Genomic DNA, 19,587 nt, shown 5'->3' with positions numbered 1-19,587 from the left:
GAGTTTATTTCATCTGTATAAATGTATCTCTAGTAATACATTCTATATATGTATTTGTGTTTTTCCAAATAGCTGGTATACTCACAAGTTCCTCACTTGCCAGTCGTTACTAACATTTGTGTATTAATTTGATGTCAACATAAAAAGAAGTTAAAATAAGGGGTGATTGTTTAATGTGTTCCCCCCACTATGTGCCCCCTCAACCCTTCCCCTTTTAATTTTGTGTCCTTTCCTTACCCCCCATCCCTTTTCTTCTTTCTGTACCCCATAATTTTTGAAAAATTAATAATAAAAATACTATTGAAGTTAAAATAAGGTGTGTATAGGACACACCGTTATTGAAACTAAAAAACAAATGTTCTTTGACGATTACCGGTCCTCCAAACTGTCCTCGGCCTTCACCGACCGTTTTGTGGATTAATCACTGGTTCATTAAATTTTATGTGAAATTAGTAGCTGCAGAGACTGGATGGTGGATTCAAACTTCATAAGACAGAAGGGGCTGGAGTCAGCAGAGAGCAAAGGAGAACAAAGTAAAAAAATAAATAAATAAAAAGGGGTAACTTTGCACCTTGGCATAACCATGTTGCAATGGAGAGGGAGGTAAATTTAAAATGTGAGGACAGATTTATAGTTGGGGTAGAGCATGTCCTAGATCAACTTTAAATTTCAGTGTAAAAATAAAGCTATCAAGTATTTGTGTGCTACACGGAAAAGGCAGCCAGTATTTAACTTACATGCAAAATAATAAATTAATTTGCACCCCTTCCATTGTAACATGGTTTGTCCAGGATCAAATTTACTCCCCTTTTTGCTTTGCTGTTCTTAATGACTCAGGTACAAGGTGTTTATTCTATGCTGAATGCTGATTGGACAGGTGATTTGACCATCTAATGAGGGTATTCTTTTCAATGCACATCTTCCATCTTGGCAATGTGTACACCTAGGAGAAATTGCATTCCACAAGCACACTACAGAATTCACAATATTCAAGGACTTCTTAAATAAAGTAGAACCCCCCCCCCCCAATGTATGTTGGTACTTGGGGTCAGTTCAGTCTTCCAGAAGCCTAGAGGACTGCAGTATGGTGGGCAACGGCACTAACACACGGAAAGAGAATTAAACTATATGTTTCTGGTATTAAATGACATACACCGAATGCTTCTTTACGGGTGGTAGCACATCCCCAGTATGGAAGTAAGATTACTTTGATGGACCCGTTACGCATTTAACAGGTGTGTGAAAAGGCTACATAAACACAGCAGCTTTGGATGAGACCCAGCAAGGAAGGTAAGAGGAGGTGGTGGGAATGACTTCCATAAATGTCTGTGCAAGTCTGTCACTGTGTGTTTAAGGACCAAATTTTTTTAAACAATATATCCTACTTCTGTTACTGTTATGCTGTTCAGGAAAAGTCTATAGATACGGAGCACTGGTTATGGGTAATGGAGAACAAGCGAGAAATTACTACAAAACTCACAAGTTAGATGAAATCTTGTTTCCCATTAAACATGACGAAGACCTTCCATATGCACTGCTGGAGGACTCTGCTCCTTCCATTATCTAGCATTTTATCTGTCCTCCCACCTCCATTCCCCTCCTCTCATGACACTACTTCAATCCTCACTTGCATAATTTCACTGGTTACGAGACTCTTGCGGGACGGCTTGTCCACTAGTGTAGTTATGTTGCGTTAAAACGCTAGTAAAAACACATGTAAATGGGTTATCTTCTATTTGCATTTTTGATAATGTTGAAGGGTGTTGTGTTCTATTTAATGCATTCGAGGGAACCTACAGTGACCTCAAAACACTAGTTAAAAAAACACATCAAACATGTTTGACATGTACTTTTAGTTGTGTTTAACACCATAAACATCAGTTGGTAGGAGGCCTTCTCTGCTGAAATACTGTAGCGAGGTTGGGCTACAGGTTGTTCTTTCTCTGCACAACTAAATGGAGAACAGACCAGATGAGCAGGTTTTGAAGAATGCATAGAATAAGGTGCCCAGATCCTACCAAACACATCTTAAGTTGTGAAACCAAATCTCAAGCTCCACTGCAAATGGTTTTAGAACATTATAGATTGGGACAGCTGTGAGGTTGCATTACTTTGAATAGTATATTTGGGGGTAGTGTAAGCACTAAAACAAAAAAAAAAAAAAGATGGGTTTTCAGAGAGTAGCTAAAGATTTGAAGGCTGTGGGAAAGCCTGATTGGGAGTGGTAGGGAATTCCGTAAGTGGAGAGTAGCACGGGAGAAGTCTTGTAGATGGGAATGAGAGGTGGTTACCACAGATGAAGCAGAGGTCAGAGGTAGATCTAAGAGGACGGGAGGGAGAGTATTTTGATATGAGATTTATTATTTACCCAGGGGTCATGTTATATGTCTTTGGACTGTGGGAATAAGCGACACCAGAAGTAAACCAGCACAAACATATGGAGAACATTAACACCCACAGAGCTCTAGCTCTTTGGTTGGAATCAGATTGAAGGCCACAGTGCTGTAAAGTAACAATGCTTTATTGGGGAAGATAGGAACAGGGCTACCCAGTTAGCTGGGATTGATTTGTGCTATTGTGGCTGCCAGAATATGGAGCTCCTAATTGTCAATAAATGGGCAGAGGTTATATCACGATATGTCTTGTTCAATGTACTATAAAATAAACTCACTTGTTGCAATAGATGTACTTGTTTTCTCTTACAAGGGTGTAATCGCATACTTTTGGACAAATACAAGTTTGTATATTTAGGACTGAAGGATTCTCAGGTCAGAATGGAAACAAAGTGTATAATGTGCAGCAAAAGTAAGGTTACACAAGAAGCTAGTATGGAATAACACTTATGAAATCACAAGCTTTTTCTTTATACCAGCGTTGTGGCCTAGAACTCCTATACAGATTGTCACCTGCATACTTGATCATTCACAAGACCACAATAACACATCACGTCATTCCTCCCTTTGGCAAAACAGTGTAACTTGTGTGGTGCAAAACTTCCAGATACAGAGACCTATATTAAGTAGTTTAATGGTTCTATATTCAACCCCCAAAAAATATGGAATTTACAGTAAAACTAGTGTGTGTGTGTGTGTGTGTGTGTGTGTGTGTGTGTGTGTGTGTATATGTATATATATATATATATATATATATATAATATATATATATAAACAAATACACACACACACACTATGGACCATAGTATTTGGACACTTGACCATTACACCAACAGGGACTGTAAAGACATTATATTCAAATACATATATTTTTGTCACTACACGTTTCCACTGCTCCACAGTCCAGTGTCGTCATGCTTTACACCGCTCCATCCGACGCTTGGCATTGGTCTTGGTGATGAGAGACTTGCATACAGATGCTTGGCCCGGAAACCCACTCCATTAAGCTCCCGCTGCAGTTTTTTTTGTGCTTACATTAATGCCAGTGGAATTTTGGAACTCTGCAGTTATGGAAGCAGCAGTGCATTGGTGACTTTTACGCACCATGCGCCTTAGTTGTTGACCCCCGCTCTGTGATTTTACATGGTCTTCCACTTTCTAATAATATCTATTACAATTGCCAGTCAAATATCCAGCAGGGATGAAAGTTCCTGAACTGTCTTATCGCAAAGGTGTCATCCTATCCCAGTACCACGTTAGAAGTCACTGAGCTCTTCAGAACGACCCATGAATGATACAGGGACATATAATTTGACAGCATTAAGTTAATAATTTTTTTCAACTTGTGGTTTTACATTCTAGAGAATCCCCCCCAGAGGCTGGAAAGTGTTTTTGTAGAGTGTTAAAGTTCTATCTAGGATACACTGCATACCAGTTGTTCTGCATTATCACTATAAATAAATCCAATATAGCATTAAACAGTTTGCACTGGCAGATAATAAATATGATGGGTAAATACAGCTCAAGAGACTCAGACTTGTTCATTTTTTATTAAAAGACAATATTGGAAAGTAAGCAACATTTGCTAGTAATTCAATGCAAATAAAAACAAAAAAGAAGAAATAAGTTTCTTTTGGACATGTACTATAGATTATACTTTGGTTTCATGTTCTGTGCCGTCTTCTTCATCTGGCCGAAAACGCTTTGGTTCTGGTTCACCTAGAAACATATATAGAAAGTGTTGTTAGAACATTGAGGCAAACCCATTTATGAAGGTCCGGTCCAAATAGGTCACATCAACCAAATTATAAAGTTAGAAGACTTATGAGCTAAGCTACGTCTGTGAGGCCTGCAGGTAAGCATTTTATTTTTAACAGGCAATCTTCACTGTGCGGTTACTATATCCAGAGATCCAACGTTGGTAGAAACTGGACAGCAGGAAGTCTGACATCAGAAAGCTGCTTACTGCTTGTCATCTATATCACAATCTTATTCTGCAAATCCTCTAGATGCTCCTGCTACTACCACATGGCTCCTAAAAAATGACTTTACAATTTGCAGAAAATTCTTGGTTGACGTGACATATTTGGAGCGCATCTTCTCCCCTGCACCGTTTGAGCTCGCAGCACTGAGGGGTAGAAAACACTGCTGGGCACAAAACCGACATGTGGTCTTCAATTCAAAATTAGTCTAATGTGGTCTTTTCATCAGATTATATATATTTTCTATTTCAATAGATTGTGATGATTAACCATCTTTCCACGCCTTACAAGAAGTCAATGTGGATCCATCCACCCCACACAGCAGATGCACCCATGTTTTGGGGTGAATGTATATTCGTGACACTGCATGCTATCGGTTCAGTAAGAACTGGCAAGATCATTTAATTCAGGTCCCAAAATGCTTCCAGTGTTCTCCCCAGCACCTATTTCCCAGGCCCAACAGTCTTATTATAATAGAATAAACCATTATTTCTCCTAGTACAACCAGGCACTAGAGCATGACAGCCAGTGTGTGTTAGACCACAGGTCTGACCGGTCCCGACAGGTGTGGGCAATAACCTCAAACATTTCCTATTATTATTGCAAAGTATTACAAGTTCCCCCACCTAGCTGGCAAAGTTTTCTAGGGAGAACCCTGCGCTTCCACTGTCTGTAGATGGCACTTATATTTTAGAATGCACGAATACCGCTCAACTGACTGCACTCTGCAGGTTTCATAGATATTTTAATAAAAGTACCAAGTATTCATTCGCAAAACTGTTTAATAATAGAGGACACATTTGTTATATAAAGTATATAGAAATCCTATATGCCTACAATGGTTTCTACTTCACTATTTTTCTGTAATCTGTGAACAATCATACAGGCTATTATGATGCAAGAACAGGTCATCTGCAACTGAATTTTTCACACTTTTATTTATTTTATTACCCTTTGTATTTTTGCACTTGTGTACTACTTCATAAAATAAGATACACACAAAAATTTGAATATTTAAAACACTTAAATGTAGCAATGGTCTAAACCACCCATTGTACTTACCGGTGTTATTGGAATGGTTTGCAAAAAGCACCTCCGCAGGCATCTCAAAACTTATACACATCATGTCCTTGTTAGGGGCGACCTTCCTTACTAGGTGAATGGAGCAACCTTCCAACATGGTTCCTAAAGCTGCCTCTGCCCTATCTTTCATTTCTTTCTCCGGGTTCTCGTCCTTGGAGAAGCCGTAGCAGTGTAGAGTCGGCAGGACAACCGCACCGCAAGGTTTCTCATCGAGAAGATCTTTGAAGGCATCAAGGAATTCCAGAGCCAACGCCGGCAGGTTCATTACAATGTGAAAGTGATTTTTCATGTTTGTAGATGTCATATATTGGGACAGCTCTTTCTTCACAATTGTCCTGATAAATTCTCGTCCGTCCAAGTTAAATCCCTGGACTCTCCTGTCGATTTTGTTCAGTTTGCAGTTATGTAGAAGCCATCTGTAGGATTCTGGATTTAAATCATTGGCAAAAACAATACAGTTTTTTTTAGCAGCGGGAATGACAAAGGGCCCAACTCCTGCAAATACATCGAAGACCACATCTCCGCTCCTTAGGAACCCAGCAATGCGATCATGTTCTGTGCCGAGACGTGAATTCCAGTAGACTTTGGCAAAATCAAATTCATAAGTGATGCCGTTTTCTTTCACCTGAAAGAAAAGACATTTTAGCTACCTGGACAGGAAGGTTTCTAGTGAAAGTAAAGACACTATTTGACGTTCATGTATATCAAAGGCTATGGAGTACTGAGCTCAATAATATAACTGGACTCATAACTAAATAAGTCCCACCATACTCTCTCTTCCTCATCTACAGCAGGATGTCATGTTAGGGGGGAGGTGCTTTATGAACAGAGCAGACACAAAGTGACTGACAGCTTGGCCGACTTGCTTTGCAGAAGTGGATTCAGACACCAGGTCAGTGATGTCACATTAACTTTAATGACTGCATTCTCAGCTTTTTGATCTGATCAGATCCTGCGATTGTGGGGGTAACACTTTAAAAAAGAGAAAGCTGCAGTGGAATGTCAGGCTGTTTTATTTCTCGAAAATTACCATTTAAAACAAATAAAATGATCACTTTTTCTATACAACGACCCATTGAAGGGTTACAAAAACCTTAAAATTAAAATGTTCAGATGTGACCCATGGAGACACAATACAACATTGTTCAGATCTGATCCCCTACTGAATTAGACAACTGAAGCTCACCCTACCTCTAGTGTACTGATTAGATCCAATACAGTTCAAAGAGTTTCATGAGATTTGCTGACAAATTACTGGCCCTGACCATGTGTATGAATTCACCAGCCCACGCTGCATCTATACCAGTCGGTCACTTTCCCTCGCACCTAATATGGCAACCATCGGCAAAGGAAAGAGCACAGTGGCCATATTTAGTGTAGTATAACTTCAGCTAATGCAGGTTTATCATTCAGCTCAGTAATACACAGTCTTGGAAATATGACCGTATCCCCTTTGACATCAATTTATACTAAACGATGGAAATGTTGGCAGGCTAAATGTTGACACTTCGATCCTGGTGACAGCTACAAAATATGGACATTGTGAATGTCGACAGACACACTGCCGACATTAAATGAACAATGCCGGTAGTCCGCCGGCACAAAGCATTTATACTTTTTATTTTATTTTTTTTAATATATAATTACAGCCCCCCTTCCCAAAACACATCCAAACCTGTGCTGATTGCAGGTCCAGTCGCTGTCGACAATCACACTGTCCACGTTTTGAAGCCGTCATCAGAATGAAAGTGTCAACATGATAACTGCCGACATTTCCATTGTCTACATTTCATGCCCAACCCTGTCAATGAGCGGCTTTACTGCCTCTGTAAAATACAATGACCGTATAGTCCAAGTTCAACTATTCTGAAATGTGATAAATTCCACACACCTTCGTCATCATGTTTTCTTCCCCAGCCAATACTTCCATCTGAAAGTTTCTATACGTTGAGTCAATTATGTTCGTTTTATTAACGACAGAAGTAAGGCCGGGATTTTTATCCAACAGAACTTGACCTGTCAAAACGAAAATAGTGATTTTAACAACCGGATAGAAATTCACCAATTTGCTCTCTTATTTACTATATATTTCCAGTTTGTTTTTTCGGCCTATCAGTCTTCAGGGCTTAGGCACCTAAAGATGGACATTTGAAAGTGTGCAAGTTACTATGAATAATTTTGTGATTATATATATATATATATATATATATATTTCATGAGACAAGGTTGTTGGGAAAAAGGAGTCTAGTATATTTTATCCAAATACTGAAACATTGAGCTGTCATGTGAGCTTTTATGTCCAATTATGAAATCTCCCTCATTTCTTACGTAGTACCAATATAACAGTAACTTACTTACACATTATTTGCAGACATAGATATAAAAGACTGGAGTTAGGAGTTCTGAATATATAAAATGTGTGTGTGCAGAATATTGGAGTATATATATGTTTGATATAAGGGTAAACTGCAACTTAACGTGTGGTTAAATATGTATACAGGAAGTGGTTGACTAAGACCAGGCGGGTGGGCAGAAGTAGAGGAAGAGACACAGATGGGGATGATGTAGTCACAGAAAGCCCTACACAACTAGTCCTAAATTAGCATGGTTGGATCACTAACACTGATGACCTTCCCTCCAAACAGGACACCACATGATTAGATGTGACCATCACAGGTCACCTCACATCTAACCACAATGCCCACTTCAGCCAAAAACATCTGTAGCTTCAGTCTCTCACCTCCGGTGGCGTTGGAAGAAGCGTCCGAGTGGAGGTAGGCTAACTGTTTTAATAATGACCGTAAGAAAGTAATTTAAAGAATACTGGAACGTGAGACTGTAAACACATGGACATAAGGTATAGTGTACAGGTAATCCTAAAGGTCAGAACTTCAATACATGTCAGTGGTCCTGGATTCATTACTTCTATAGCAGGATATCATTTTTTAATACGATTTAACCTACAGTATGCAAGTCTATCCTATGACTTATCTAATAACACATTGTTTTCACATCACGGGAGCGCTCATGTCAGTTTACATATATATCAGATATATAAATTCTAATAATAAACAACTGTCAAATAAACAGCTGTCAATCAGAACATATATTACAGGTTCTTCATAGAAACTATGTTTCTAATGTTTGTTATGTGTAATAATGTGGCTGTAGTGGAGAGTTTTATATCATGGTCAAAAAGACGTGTAATTGTACATTATCATGAAGCAGTACATACCAATCAGATTCTTGTAAGGAAGTTGGTGATCCCGGAGATTCATGTGAGCGATATGCCCGACACGGCTGAAACTAGAGGTGACATCTTGACCTTTAGGTAAAACCGCTTCCAAGATCTCATCAGTCTTAAAATGTTCATAAGTCAGATCCAAATCAATCTGCACAACCTGAGGGTTGATCCCAAACTGTTTGAAAACTTCATGTTCGCGTTCATCAAACGGGTCCTCCGACGTCACTAAAGAAGGGTCCAGAATAACACTTTTATCATTGTCATCCTTTGGGTCATCAATTATTCTCTTTAGGTGCGGCCTGCGGATAAGTTTGTGTTTAAGAGTTTTCATGACTTTATTAATAATTTCTTTTTTTACTTGAAGGACAGGAACTTGGATAGTTTTCGAGAAGGCTTCACGATCCAGAGTAGTCATCCCGCGCACTTTGGGATTAGGAGAGAACAGTCTTTCATCTTCATTTTCCTGCATTTCTGTTACTGCTAAAGGGCTGCGTTGCCTCTGGCATACACTGAATGGAAATTTATCAAAAAAACTATGTTTAGGGATTAATTTGTTTAAGGCGACCACACCATAAGAGTTCAGAAGAGTTGCTGAGCAGTAAAATCGTTTAACAATCCTGCATAAAAAACAAAAATTGTAAACAAAGTTATAACATGCACAAATGAAACCATTGTCCTAAAATACGGACATCAGCGAATTCACAAACAAAGTAATGCCCTGATCCATTGGTAAAGAATACACATTGTTCCCACTGACCTGGGGGTAGACTTATTATATTTTCTAAAAAGGAAAAGTAGAGATGTTGGCCATAGCATCCACTCAGATTCAAACTATCATTTATCTAGTATAATCCAGAAAATGATAGCTCGAATATGATTTGTTGCTATTGGCAACACCTCCACTTCTCCTTTTTAGAATTTTACTATTCTCGTCAATATCAATTTATTACCCATGTCATCGCAGATGTTCTTAAGCAGCATATCTAATGTTCTTAAGTGACATCTCTATACAACCTTTCATCTTATGCCACGACCAATCATAAACAGAGGAATCCCAGCTTAGGGGTTACAACCAGAATTCCATAAGCTACTTATAAGACTTCCCTTTTGACCGGCACCTCGCCCTAATATCACACATGCGTGACAATTCCGTCAAGGTAACTCACTTCCACGGGTGACAACACTTATTCCAACACCAGTCTGATCAATAACTTAACCATTTAGACAAAATACATAGTACCAAATTCTTTTACTTCACAGATGACTTTGAGATGATATAAACAGTACATATAAATCCTTGTATACAATACATAAAATGATGTAATCCAACAAATAAAAGGATCATACAATACTATTAAGTCATTATCAGAAAAAGTTTCCAGTTTATCTCCAGTAATGTGTTATCCCATTCTGTTACTAAGTTAACGTAGTATATTATTGATCTTTTCGTAAGTTCCAGGGTTTCTTTACTATATGTATGATTAGGAGAGTGTGGCCAAGTGAAATAAAATAGGAAAGAGACAACATAACAAGATGGAGGACAGGACAGAGACAACGATGGTAGGAAAGACAGGAAAGCATTGGCTAGGTTATAGGGTTTAGTTCAGAGTATATTGCAGGCATAGTATATTGTACATTATAGTGAGGTTAATGCACAATATAATATAAATTATTGCAGTCTTAAGAAGTATAGATGAGTACAGTAATTATTACAGGAGTTTAGTTATTACATGATTATAGCTTCTTTTTTTTAAATAGGGAGTTTAGTACAGTGTAACCAGTACATATAATATAGCGTAATATACCATAGGTAAAGTTAGTTCAGTACAATGTAAGAAATAGAGCAGAATGGAATAAGGAGGAAGAAGGCAAAGCATAGTATATTGCAGGAGTACAGTGATATAGATAGGCACATACTATATTGCAGGAGTGCAGTGTGAGACAGTATTATAATAGAGAATGGAAAGTTCAGTTATTACAGAAACAGAACAGTATAATGGAGAGTCCCAATACCTTTAGAAGATGCAGAGAGCACAGGGAAGCATGACCAGGAGCCAAGTAAGTTTTTCTGTAGTGCAGTGTGGGGGGTCCAGAAAGGTGTGTGATATTGCACGGGCTGAAGGCTTTTAAAGTCGGCCCCCTTGAGAGCTGCGATGAGAGCCGGTACATGCCTTGCCCATAGCCGCAGGCCATTGCAGCGCAGTCTGCATTTACAGACACTGCAGCCTTCGGGATTCCCATGACCAATTAAAAAACAACAATTACTTTCAGCAGCAGCAGATAGAAAGCAGCCTGTCAGTCACACACAGTATATACTGCTGATCAGTAGCAGCAGACGGAGAGCAGCCTGTCAGACACACACAGTATATACTACTGATCAGTAGCAGCAGCAAGAGAGCAGCCTGTCAGTCACACACAGTATATACTGCTGATCAGTAGCAGCAGATAGAGATCAATCTGTCAAGTCACACACAGTATATACTACTGATTAGTAGCAGCAGATAGAGAGCAGCCTGTCAGTCACACACAGTATATACTACTGATTAGTAGCAGCAGATAGAGAGCAGCCTGTCAGTCACACACAGTATATACTACTGATCAGTAGCAGCAGACGGAGAGCAGCTTGTCAGACACACACAGTATATACTACTGATCAGTAGCAGCAGATAGAGATCAATCTGTCAAGTCACACACAGTATATACTACTGATTAGTAGCAGCAGATAGAGAGCAGCCTGTCAGTCACACACAGTATATACTACTGATTAGTAGCAGCAGATAGAGAGCAGCCTGTCAGTCACACACAGTATATACTACTGATTAGTAGCAGCAGATAGAGAGCAGCCTGTCAGTCACACACAGTATATACTACTGATTAGTAGCAGCAGATAGAGAGCAGCCTGTCAGTCACACACAGTATATACTACTGATTAGTAGCAGCAGATAGAGAGCAACCTGTCAGTCACACACAGTATATACTACTGATCAGTAGCAGCAGACGGAGAGCAGCTTGTCAGACACACACAGTATATACTACTGATCAGTAGCAGCAGACGGAGAGCAGCTTGTCAGACACACACAGTATATACTACTGATCAGTAGCAGCAGACGGAGAGCAGCTTGTCAGACACCAGGGCCGCCATCAGGGGGGTACGCAGGGGTGGAGGAATCATTCCCCCTGCGAGCATGTGCTCTGCTTGTGACAGCCAGGTCCCATGATCACAGGGTAATGATTCCTCCACCCCTGCGATCGCATTCTGGTGCCTGGCTGTCACGGTGACAGCCAGGCTGCAGACAGAGTAGCGGAGACCAGCGGACTGCAAGACTGCGGGCCCCCAGGTAAGTATGTGTTGCGCTGTTGCTCATGGGGGGGCGGCCCAGTCAGACACACACAGTATATACTACCGATTAGTAGCAGAAGATGGAAGGAGCCAGCCGCTGTAATTTAATAGCTGATGTCCCCGTCTTTTGTGAGGGGAGCAGTAAACTGCTTCTGTCATTTAGGGGCGAAAAATTCCGGCTCTGGGGAATACCAAGTTGTGGGGGGAGCCTCTCTGCTCTCACTCCCCGCACTGTTTGCTCTCTCACTTTTCTGGCCAGTGAGATCAAAGTTCCCCCCTTCGCCTCAGCAGGGGACTTGGTGTCTCCATGTAATGGGCGCTCACCAATCAGGGCACAACGCTCTGTGCCTGAGGCAGCGCGGACCTGTCAGGAGAAATCAGTGACAGCCTCTAGCTCACTGTTTCCCAACTCCAGTCCTCAGGGACCTCTAACAGTGCAGGTTTTCCAGGTCTCAAGTGAAATAATTAGTACCAACTGTGGATCTTTCAAAATGTGTCAGTCAGTAATGAATACACCTGTGCTCCAGCAAAGAGATATGGAAAACATGCACTGTTAGGGGTCCATAAGGACTGGAATTGGGAATGACTGTCAAACTGAATAAATCTTCCAGCATAACTGAAATGAAAGGAGCTGTGCTCTGTTTAGTGCTATGGGTGTAAGTGCTGCTTACAGTACTTACCCCGTTCTAAGCAAAAATAAACAATAATAAAGAATATATAAAAGAAAATCTAATAGCAAGTACTGCAGAGCGGTACTGCAAGCCTAACTCCTTGGGCACTTAAATAACACTGAGAAGCTTCTGTCATACAATAATAGTTTAAGTAACTATATAAGTGGCAACTCCATGCACCCTAATACAACTCCATGGTAGCAGTGTCCAGCAGATTAGATGAAAGAAAGAAATACATAAAATTCACTTGTGCCTACCATTAATAAAAAAAAAACATTTGACACTGAACATCACCAATAAGTGGAAACTGCTCTGGTCATCAAGGGATAAAAAACACCCAACCAGCTACCTACACCTGACTCTAAAGTACAATTATATTTCTGCTCCCTTTGACTTTATCACATTATACATCATGTACAGTATATGAAGTAAACCAATTATTTTCCTAGAGCACTGAATAAAAGCTTGTGTTTAGATAATGCCGACATCTTTACAATTTGGAACATAAATGTATACAAAGGCAAAATGTGGCTCTCTAGCTGTTGTAGAACTACAAACCTCAGCAAACCCTGCCAGCCCACACACAGCGTGGAGTACACATGAAATACATAGTCTATACTCAGACACAGACAACATGTGTCTCCTCAGCTATCCAAGTAATCCCTGCTGCTCTAAATTAGGCAACTTGTGCTCTCCATCTGTTAATCCCCAACATGTATTGGCTGGAGGAGGCAATCCTGGGACTTGTGGTGCCCCAGCAGGTCAGCTACATCTGGCCCACCTCTGCTACAGAGCCGTGCAGTGTGCACATTTCAGCCATTCTCACCTCATGCTGCTGGGCCGCCATGCTGAGTGACGTCATCACACCGCGACTGTGGGCAAGAGAGCGAGCTCACGTGATCAGATAGTAACCAGGAAGCGGCCGGCTGGGGCTGCTCAGCTGTGGTCAGTGACTGAGGCTGGGGATGGCCAGATACGTCCGAGCCGGTTAATTGCGCTAGAGCTGCTGCTGGTATCCGGGATTAATGCAGCCATGCCTCATGCAGAAAGCAGTATTAATTCAGATTATGGACACCATGTGTCTGCCCAGGATGAAACTGTTCCTCTGCTGGGAGATGTAAGTTTTCTTTATTTATATATCTGTTGCTGGTCAGTTTGCTTTATTGTCAGTCTAGTACAGTGTTGGCTAACCTGTGACACTCCAGGTGTTGTGAAACTACAAGGCCCAGCATGCTTTGCCAATATATATCAGCTTATTGCTGGAAGGGTATGCTGGGACTTGTAGTTTCACAACACCTGGAGTACCACAGGTTAGCCAAAACTGTTCTAGTACTACCTCAAGTCTACTCACATACTTAAACATGTAAGTCTCCTGAGTACTATATTACTTTTATTAAGATTCTGGTTAATTATGTATTGTAAATCTACATATGTACTTGTTAACTTATAGTTTTCTTCTATTACGCCAATATCCATACACTGACTCACTGTTTATTATAAATGTTACAGATAAACTTATTCCAGGACAGGTGGCATTAATATAATACCGTCTTCCACCTCACCCTCCCCAACAGTCCCTCTCTTTGACCCAAAAGCCCTATGTCCTTATATACAACCAAGTTGCCTATTTGATGGGACTCCTGCATAGATCTGTCATTTATGTCAAAAGTCCCTGGCTCTTCGTTGTGCTTGTAGGCAGAAATCTAGCATGGTTTGTGTATGTATCTTAGAAGGCAAGAATTTGGTTTCATTTCTAATAAATTGTGTTCATTTACAATATTGGGAGGTAATGATTATACAACCTCATGATGGGTGCTTGGTCTGTATTCTTATCTGTGTAAACCATGACGTTTTTAGGGTATAAACAATGTGCAGACTTTGCAGTTTTTGCTGAATAGAAAATTGTCATAGGGGTTAGTTGCTGTCTGCATTCTAAAATATCTTCAGTTACTTTTTCAAATTAAAATGACAATATATCCAATATAGCTTTGTCTGTGTGCTGAATAGTAAATCTGAAATCTCAACTTCCCATTTCTGGAGGCTGTACTTCTGCGCCTGCTTCCTCAAAAATGTTTCACCTAACTTGCTTTGTTACTAACTTACAGTTGTAATATAAGTGTTGAGTAAATGTAGCTTGTCTTCTGTATAAAGTAGCTGTCCAATTTTGGTCAACCCCACCTTAATATATTGTATCCATGTAGCAAAGAGGAGGTTTCCCCCACCTCAGCCTGTTTATTTTTACTACAGAGGCAGTGCAGCTCACAACACGTTTTGATATCCTCTTAGTACATAGATCCAAAGTTACAAACTGACCCTATACATTCTTCCCTCTGTTCACTGTAGTGGAACAATTTTTAACAACTCTGTATATTTGACCCTTTGTGAGTTCCCTCTTGAAAGCTCACTGCTGCACCTCATTTATACAGCCCTGCAGTATTGGATTGCTAATTCATCCACACCTCTTGGCATGTACATGGTTAAGGCTATGGGCACTCCCCTGCAAGCATCTTGCATTTATCACTTTATGGAATGTCTCAGGAGCATTAGCTGGGAAAATGCCTACCTTCCACCTTCGACTTACTTATGTGGGAACCCCCCTTATTGACTGCAATTTTAGGAAACGCTTGTTCCGGCACAGAGAGATGATCACTTTGCCTGCCCTCCCTCCCAGTTAGCCCCTTCTCTGATATTGTTACACTGCGAGAGGGCTTCTCTATGTTGATCTTTGTTTTTGCTAATTCTTGCAATTTCTCTCTCCCCGTATTGTGCAACAAGTAAATCCTTTGGTAATTGTATGCAGCAGTGGTCATCTCTTCACACGCCTTGTGCCACAAAATAAATAGAGAAAGACAACAAGAAAGAAGGGGGGGGGGGGAGGGGACTGCTTGCACTGTATGTCTGTAAAACATTGTAAGCATTGAGTTCTGTTTTTGGTGGACTATTTTGTATTCCTCTCATAAGAATCACACAGATTATGCCCTTAAGTTCTTAAATAAAAAAAATTCCCACAAGTTGTCACCAATTTGTCAAAACCAGCATTAACTTGAGCCTTCATGACATGTATGTGACAAGGTATGAATCTCTCTAAGACTGCTTGGTCTGTATAAAAATGTATTTAAAACTGCTCAAAATCATACTTCTCACTCTCTATTGATCCAAAACTGCCACCACCAAAATTTGCTTTTGAAGATTTGAGAGGCAGTCTTAGGTTCCTACTCAACTCAAAATACCATCACAATAATACACTGACAAGCCACAACATTGACAAGTGAAGTGAATAACATTGATCTTCTCGTTGCAATGGCACCTGTTAAGTGGAGGGATATATTAGGCAACAATTGAACAGTCAGTTCTTGAAGTTGATGTGTTGGAAGCAGGAAAAATGGGCAAACATAAGGATCGGAGCTACTTTGACACAGGCCAAATTGTGATAGCTAGAAGACTGGGTCAGAGCACACTACACCAGACCTGCCAAAAAGTTGGACTAGTCTGATGAATTACATTTAATTCATTAACATCACGTGGACGGCCGGTGCGTGTGCATTGTTTACCTGAGAAAGGGAAGCCCCAGGATGCACTATGGGAAGAAGACAAGCCGGCAGAGGCAGTGTGATGCTCTGGGCAATCTTCTGCCGTGAAACCTTGGATCCTGGCGTTCATGTTAGTTTGACACATACCACCTACCTAAACATAGCTGCAGACCAAGTACACTTCTTCATGGCAACAATATTTCCTAATGGTAGTAGCCTCTTTCAGCAGGATAATGTACCCTACCACACTGCAAAAATTGTTCAGGAATGGTTTGAGTAACATATGGAAGAGTTCAAGGTATTGACTTGGCCTCCAAATTCTCCATGTCTCAATCCGATCAAGCATCTGTGGGATGGGCTGGAAAAACAAGTCCGAGCCATGAAGGCCCCACCTCACAACTTGCAGTATTTAAAGAATCTGCTACTAACGTCTTGGTGCCAGATGCCACAGGACACCTTTAGAGGTCTTGTGGAGTTCATGTCTCGATAGGTCAGAGCTGTTTTGGCGGCATAATATTAGGCAGGTGGTTTTAATGTTGTGGTTGATCGGTGTAAATGGTAATCACATAAGATGACAAATGGTCACAATACTTAAGATATAAAAAGTAAGATAACAAAATGACAGTATAATGTGCAAGCAAATTTCTTACAAAATAAAAAGCAGAAATAAAAAACAATTTATGCAATTTCATGTGTTGGAGGAGGACGCAGATACCTAGTCCAGTTCCCCAATACAGATAGACCTCTAGGAATATAATAATCTTACAGTTTTTCAGGAAAATGTAAACACATTTTTTTCCACTCGCAGTCCTTTCTCTCCTGCGTGTATGTGTAGGCATGAAACATCACTATAAAATATTGATTATTTGGGACTGTACTCTGTTCTATCGTATCCCTAAGAGGTAGACATTTCTTTTCAATGTATTTAGTGTAGGTAATTTTCCTGATTATTTACAGGGGCTTTCTGAAGTAAGAATGATAAAAGAAATTGATGTGGATATTCCTTCTTTGAAAATACCACCATGTGCTCTGAATTTGTTATGGACTTTTATAAATTTGTATCTGACATTTGATCCAATAACTATGCTGAGGGGATACTAGTGTTATGGACTGGAATAATATCAGGCCTAGTGGGCGGTTCCCACAAAGGCCTGTGCACGTGACTTATTTGAGTCAGGATCATACACCTCTTAGAGAATAAGAAGACAAGACAATGGGTCTGCTTAATAAGTACTTTAATGAATATGAACATAAGTACATATCAACACATGATAAACAATGAAGCATGATTGTAATGAGATGTAAGAGATAAGCAGGTTGGCATATATAATGGTGGTGTTCATTTTAATGACTTACACCACACCCTGACACTACTTACCCCGACCTAATTATTCCGAAACTGCCATCCGCGACAGGTTGATGTTCTCGACTGTTCAAAAAGCTGTCTAACAATTTCTACACATTCACTGTCCGGCACACAGAATGACGTCATTTGTGAAGGCGACACTATTACTACTGGTCTTAAGGGGGCGCTGTAAGTAGAAGTCTGTTGGAGAATGCAGTTTACTAATCCTTGCCCATTCTCCACCAGGCTCCTAGGTGGAGGATTTAGGTAGCGTTGGGCATCTATGTGGAAAGAACAGAGAGAATGTTACGTGATGTAGTACAGAAGCTGAGAGGTCAGGGGAGGAGAGGTAGATTTGATTGCCGTCCACAGATGTGAAACTGGAATATGCCAATTGATTCGATATTGCAGTTTGTGGCACAGAAATGATGCCTGGTAATTATCTAGTTGAAATCCATCAGATATGTATCATGCATGTTAGTGAGTGCAGCTGGAAGATGACTGCTATTTATACCCCATTCATACTGCACCAAAATCCCGGGTTTTTGCCAGGGCGAGCTCAAACGACCCGGGTCTTGGTGCAGTATGAATGGTACAAGTCTAAAATTTATCGAGGGGTAATTCCTGGGTGGGACCCGGGTTGCCTGCACTATGAATGGTGCAACCCGGGTTTTTCAACCCAGGTTGCACAGAAAACAAGCTGATTGGCTGTCTGCCTGTCTCTGGAGGATAATGTCATCGGTGGGAGCCCGTGGAAGATTCGAGAAGGAGTTTAGGAGAAATGGTGGATGGTGGAGTGCAGATCAAGCTGAAGCACAATCGGAGTTTGTTGGAGAAAATTGCTTTTATTTCACTGAACCAGTCACCTTTCAATGACATCACCATTTTTCAGCCAATAAAAACTGCTCTGGTGATGACTCCCACAAATTGCCAGGGCACAGACTTGGGCAGTATGAATAGGGTCAACCCGGGAAATTCCCGGGTCCGAGGTGCAGTATGAATGGTGTTTCTGAGCTGGGACGCTCCGAGCCCCGGCAAAAACCCGGGATATTGCCGGGGCGGCAGTATGAAAGCGGTATTACCTGTGTGTGCAGATACAATAACAGGCCTCAGTGATCCGACCGGTTCCGTTCCAAATTGCAGACTCTGCACAGACTGAACAGCAGGATCAGACTGTGTAGCCAGCCTAAGATTAATATAAACTGCAGATTCCCATCCTCGTGTAATTTAATAATGCAGTAACTATTTATAAATTGTAACAATTTCATCTATAGCTATAGTACATGCAATTGCCGCACTGTTTCTTTAGCTTGCTTTTAAATAATAGTTTATCATACAGTTATTATATGGAATTTACAGTACATATTGTGTTGAATTTAAAAACCAATATTTAGGAAACATGCTTTAAACTTTTACACTTTGATTTTTATTGTAAACACTGATCTTGTGTATATACATAGTATTGTCATGTAATTGTTTTTGTAAAAATGTTTTTTTTCTGATTTGCACATTTATGGATTAACTGTGTTCTGGACCAGTTTTTACAACAAAATACATTAGTTTGTCACTGGTGAGATCTATTGCTTCAGTCCCTTAATTTGTCTGATATAGAATGTTGGATCTATTTCAATGATTAGCAATAATACAGATGCACATTAAATGTGACCTGCAATTACGACAGAGGGTGAAAAGCAGCAGAGATAGTAACTACAGCACTGCCATGTAAGAAATGATTCCAAGAATAAAAAGAAAGTTGGGGGTGAGCCTACTGAGCTTCGGAGTGAGCGCCTTGTAAGCAGGCTTCACAACAACCCCTACCAAACCATCTCGTAACCTTCAATGCACTCTGCCATCCTGGAATCAGCACCCCCCCATTACTGGCCTCCAGGATGGGAATGAACATTTTTCTACCCTCAGTGGCTTTATACCCCTCTTGACCAAGATAGCACCTAGCTGCTCACACAAGCCCAAGATGACCGAACTACAGGGACTCGTAACC

At 40.5% G+C, this 19,587-nt stretch overlaps 2 protein-coding genes across 4 annotated transcripts in view; one reads left to right on the top strand and one right to left on the bottom strand.

The window, feature by feature from the left end:
- Positions 1-3,758: 3,758 nt before the first annotated feature.
- Positions 3,759-13,618, bottom strand: TRMT5 (tRNA methyltransferase 5). Of its 3 annotated transcripts, none has more exons than XM_075192651.1 (5): positions 13,540-13,618; positions 8,694-9,319; positions 7,350-7,474; positions 5,438-6,083; positions 3,759-4,112 (listed from the first exon to the last, which is right to left on the bottom strand). In XM_075192651.1, exons 1-5 carry the CDS (start codon positions 13,542-13,544, stop codon positions 4,045-4,047), a joined length of 1,470 nt encoding a protein of 489 aa, XP_075048752.1. In that variant the 5' UTR covers positions 13,545-13,618; the 3' UTR covers positions 3,759-4,044. The 3 variants fall into 3 exon arrangements, with proteins under 3 accessions (XP_075048752.1, XP_075048753.1, XP_075048754.1); XM_075192652.1 differs by lacking the exon at positions 13,540-13,618 and adding an exon at positions 10,716-11,616 and having other exon boundaries at positions 3,760-4,112; XM_075192653.1 differs by lacking the exon at positions 13,540-13,618 and adding an exon at positions 10,716-11,616 and having other exon boundaries at positions 3,760-4,112; positions 8,694-9,211.
- The window catches only part of SLC38A6 (solute carrier family 38 member 6), a 47,892-nt gene continuing 41,912 nt past the window's right edge, over positions 13,608-19,587 (top strand). Inside the window, exon 1 of the mRNA XM_075192654.1 lies at positions 13,608-13,830. Within this exon, the coding sequence (XP_075048755.1) occupies positions 13,747-13,830 (84 nt within the window). The 5' untranslated portion in view covers positions 13,608-13,746. The remainder of the gene's footprint in view (positions 13,831-19,587) is intronic.

Source organism: Mixophyes fleayi, chromosome 12, assembly GCF_038048845.1.
Source record: "Mixophyes fleayi isolate aMixFle1 chromosome 12, aMixFle1.hap1, whole genome shotgun sequence".
Lineage (NCBI taxonomy): Eukaryota > Metazoa > Chordata > Amphibia > Anura > Limnodynastidae > Mixophyes > Mixophyes fleayi.
The sequence above is the reverse complement of the archived record's forward strand: the minus strand, read 5'-3'. Positions and strand labels throughout refer to the sequence as shown.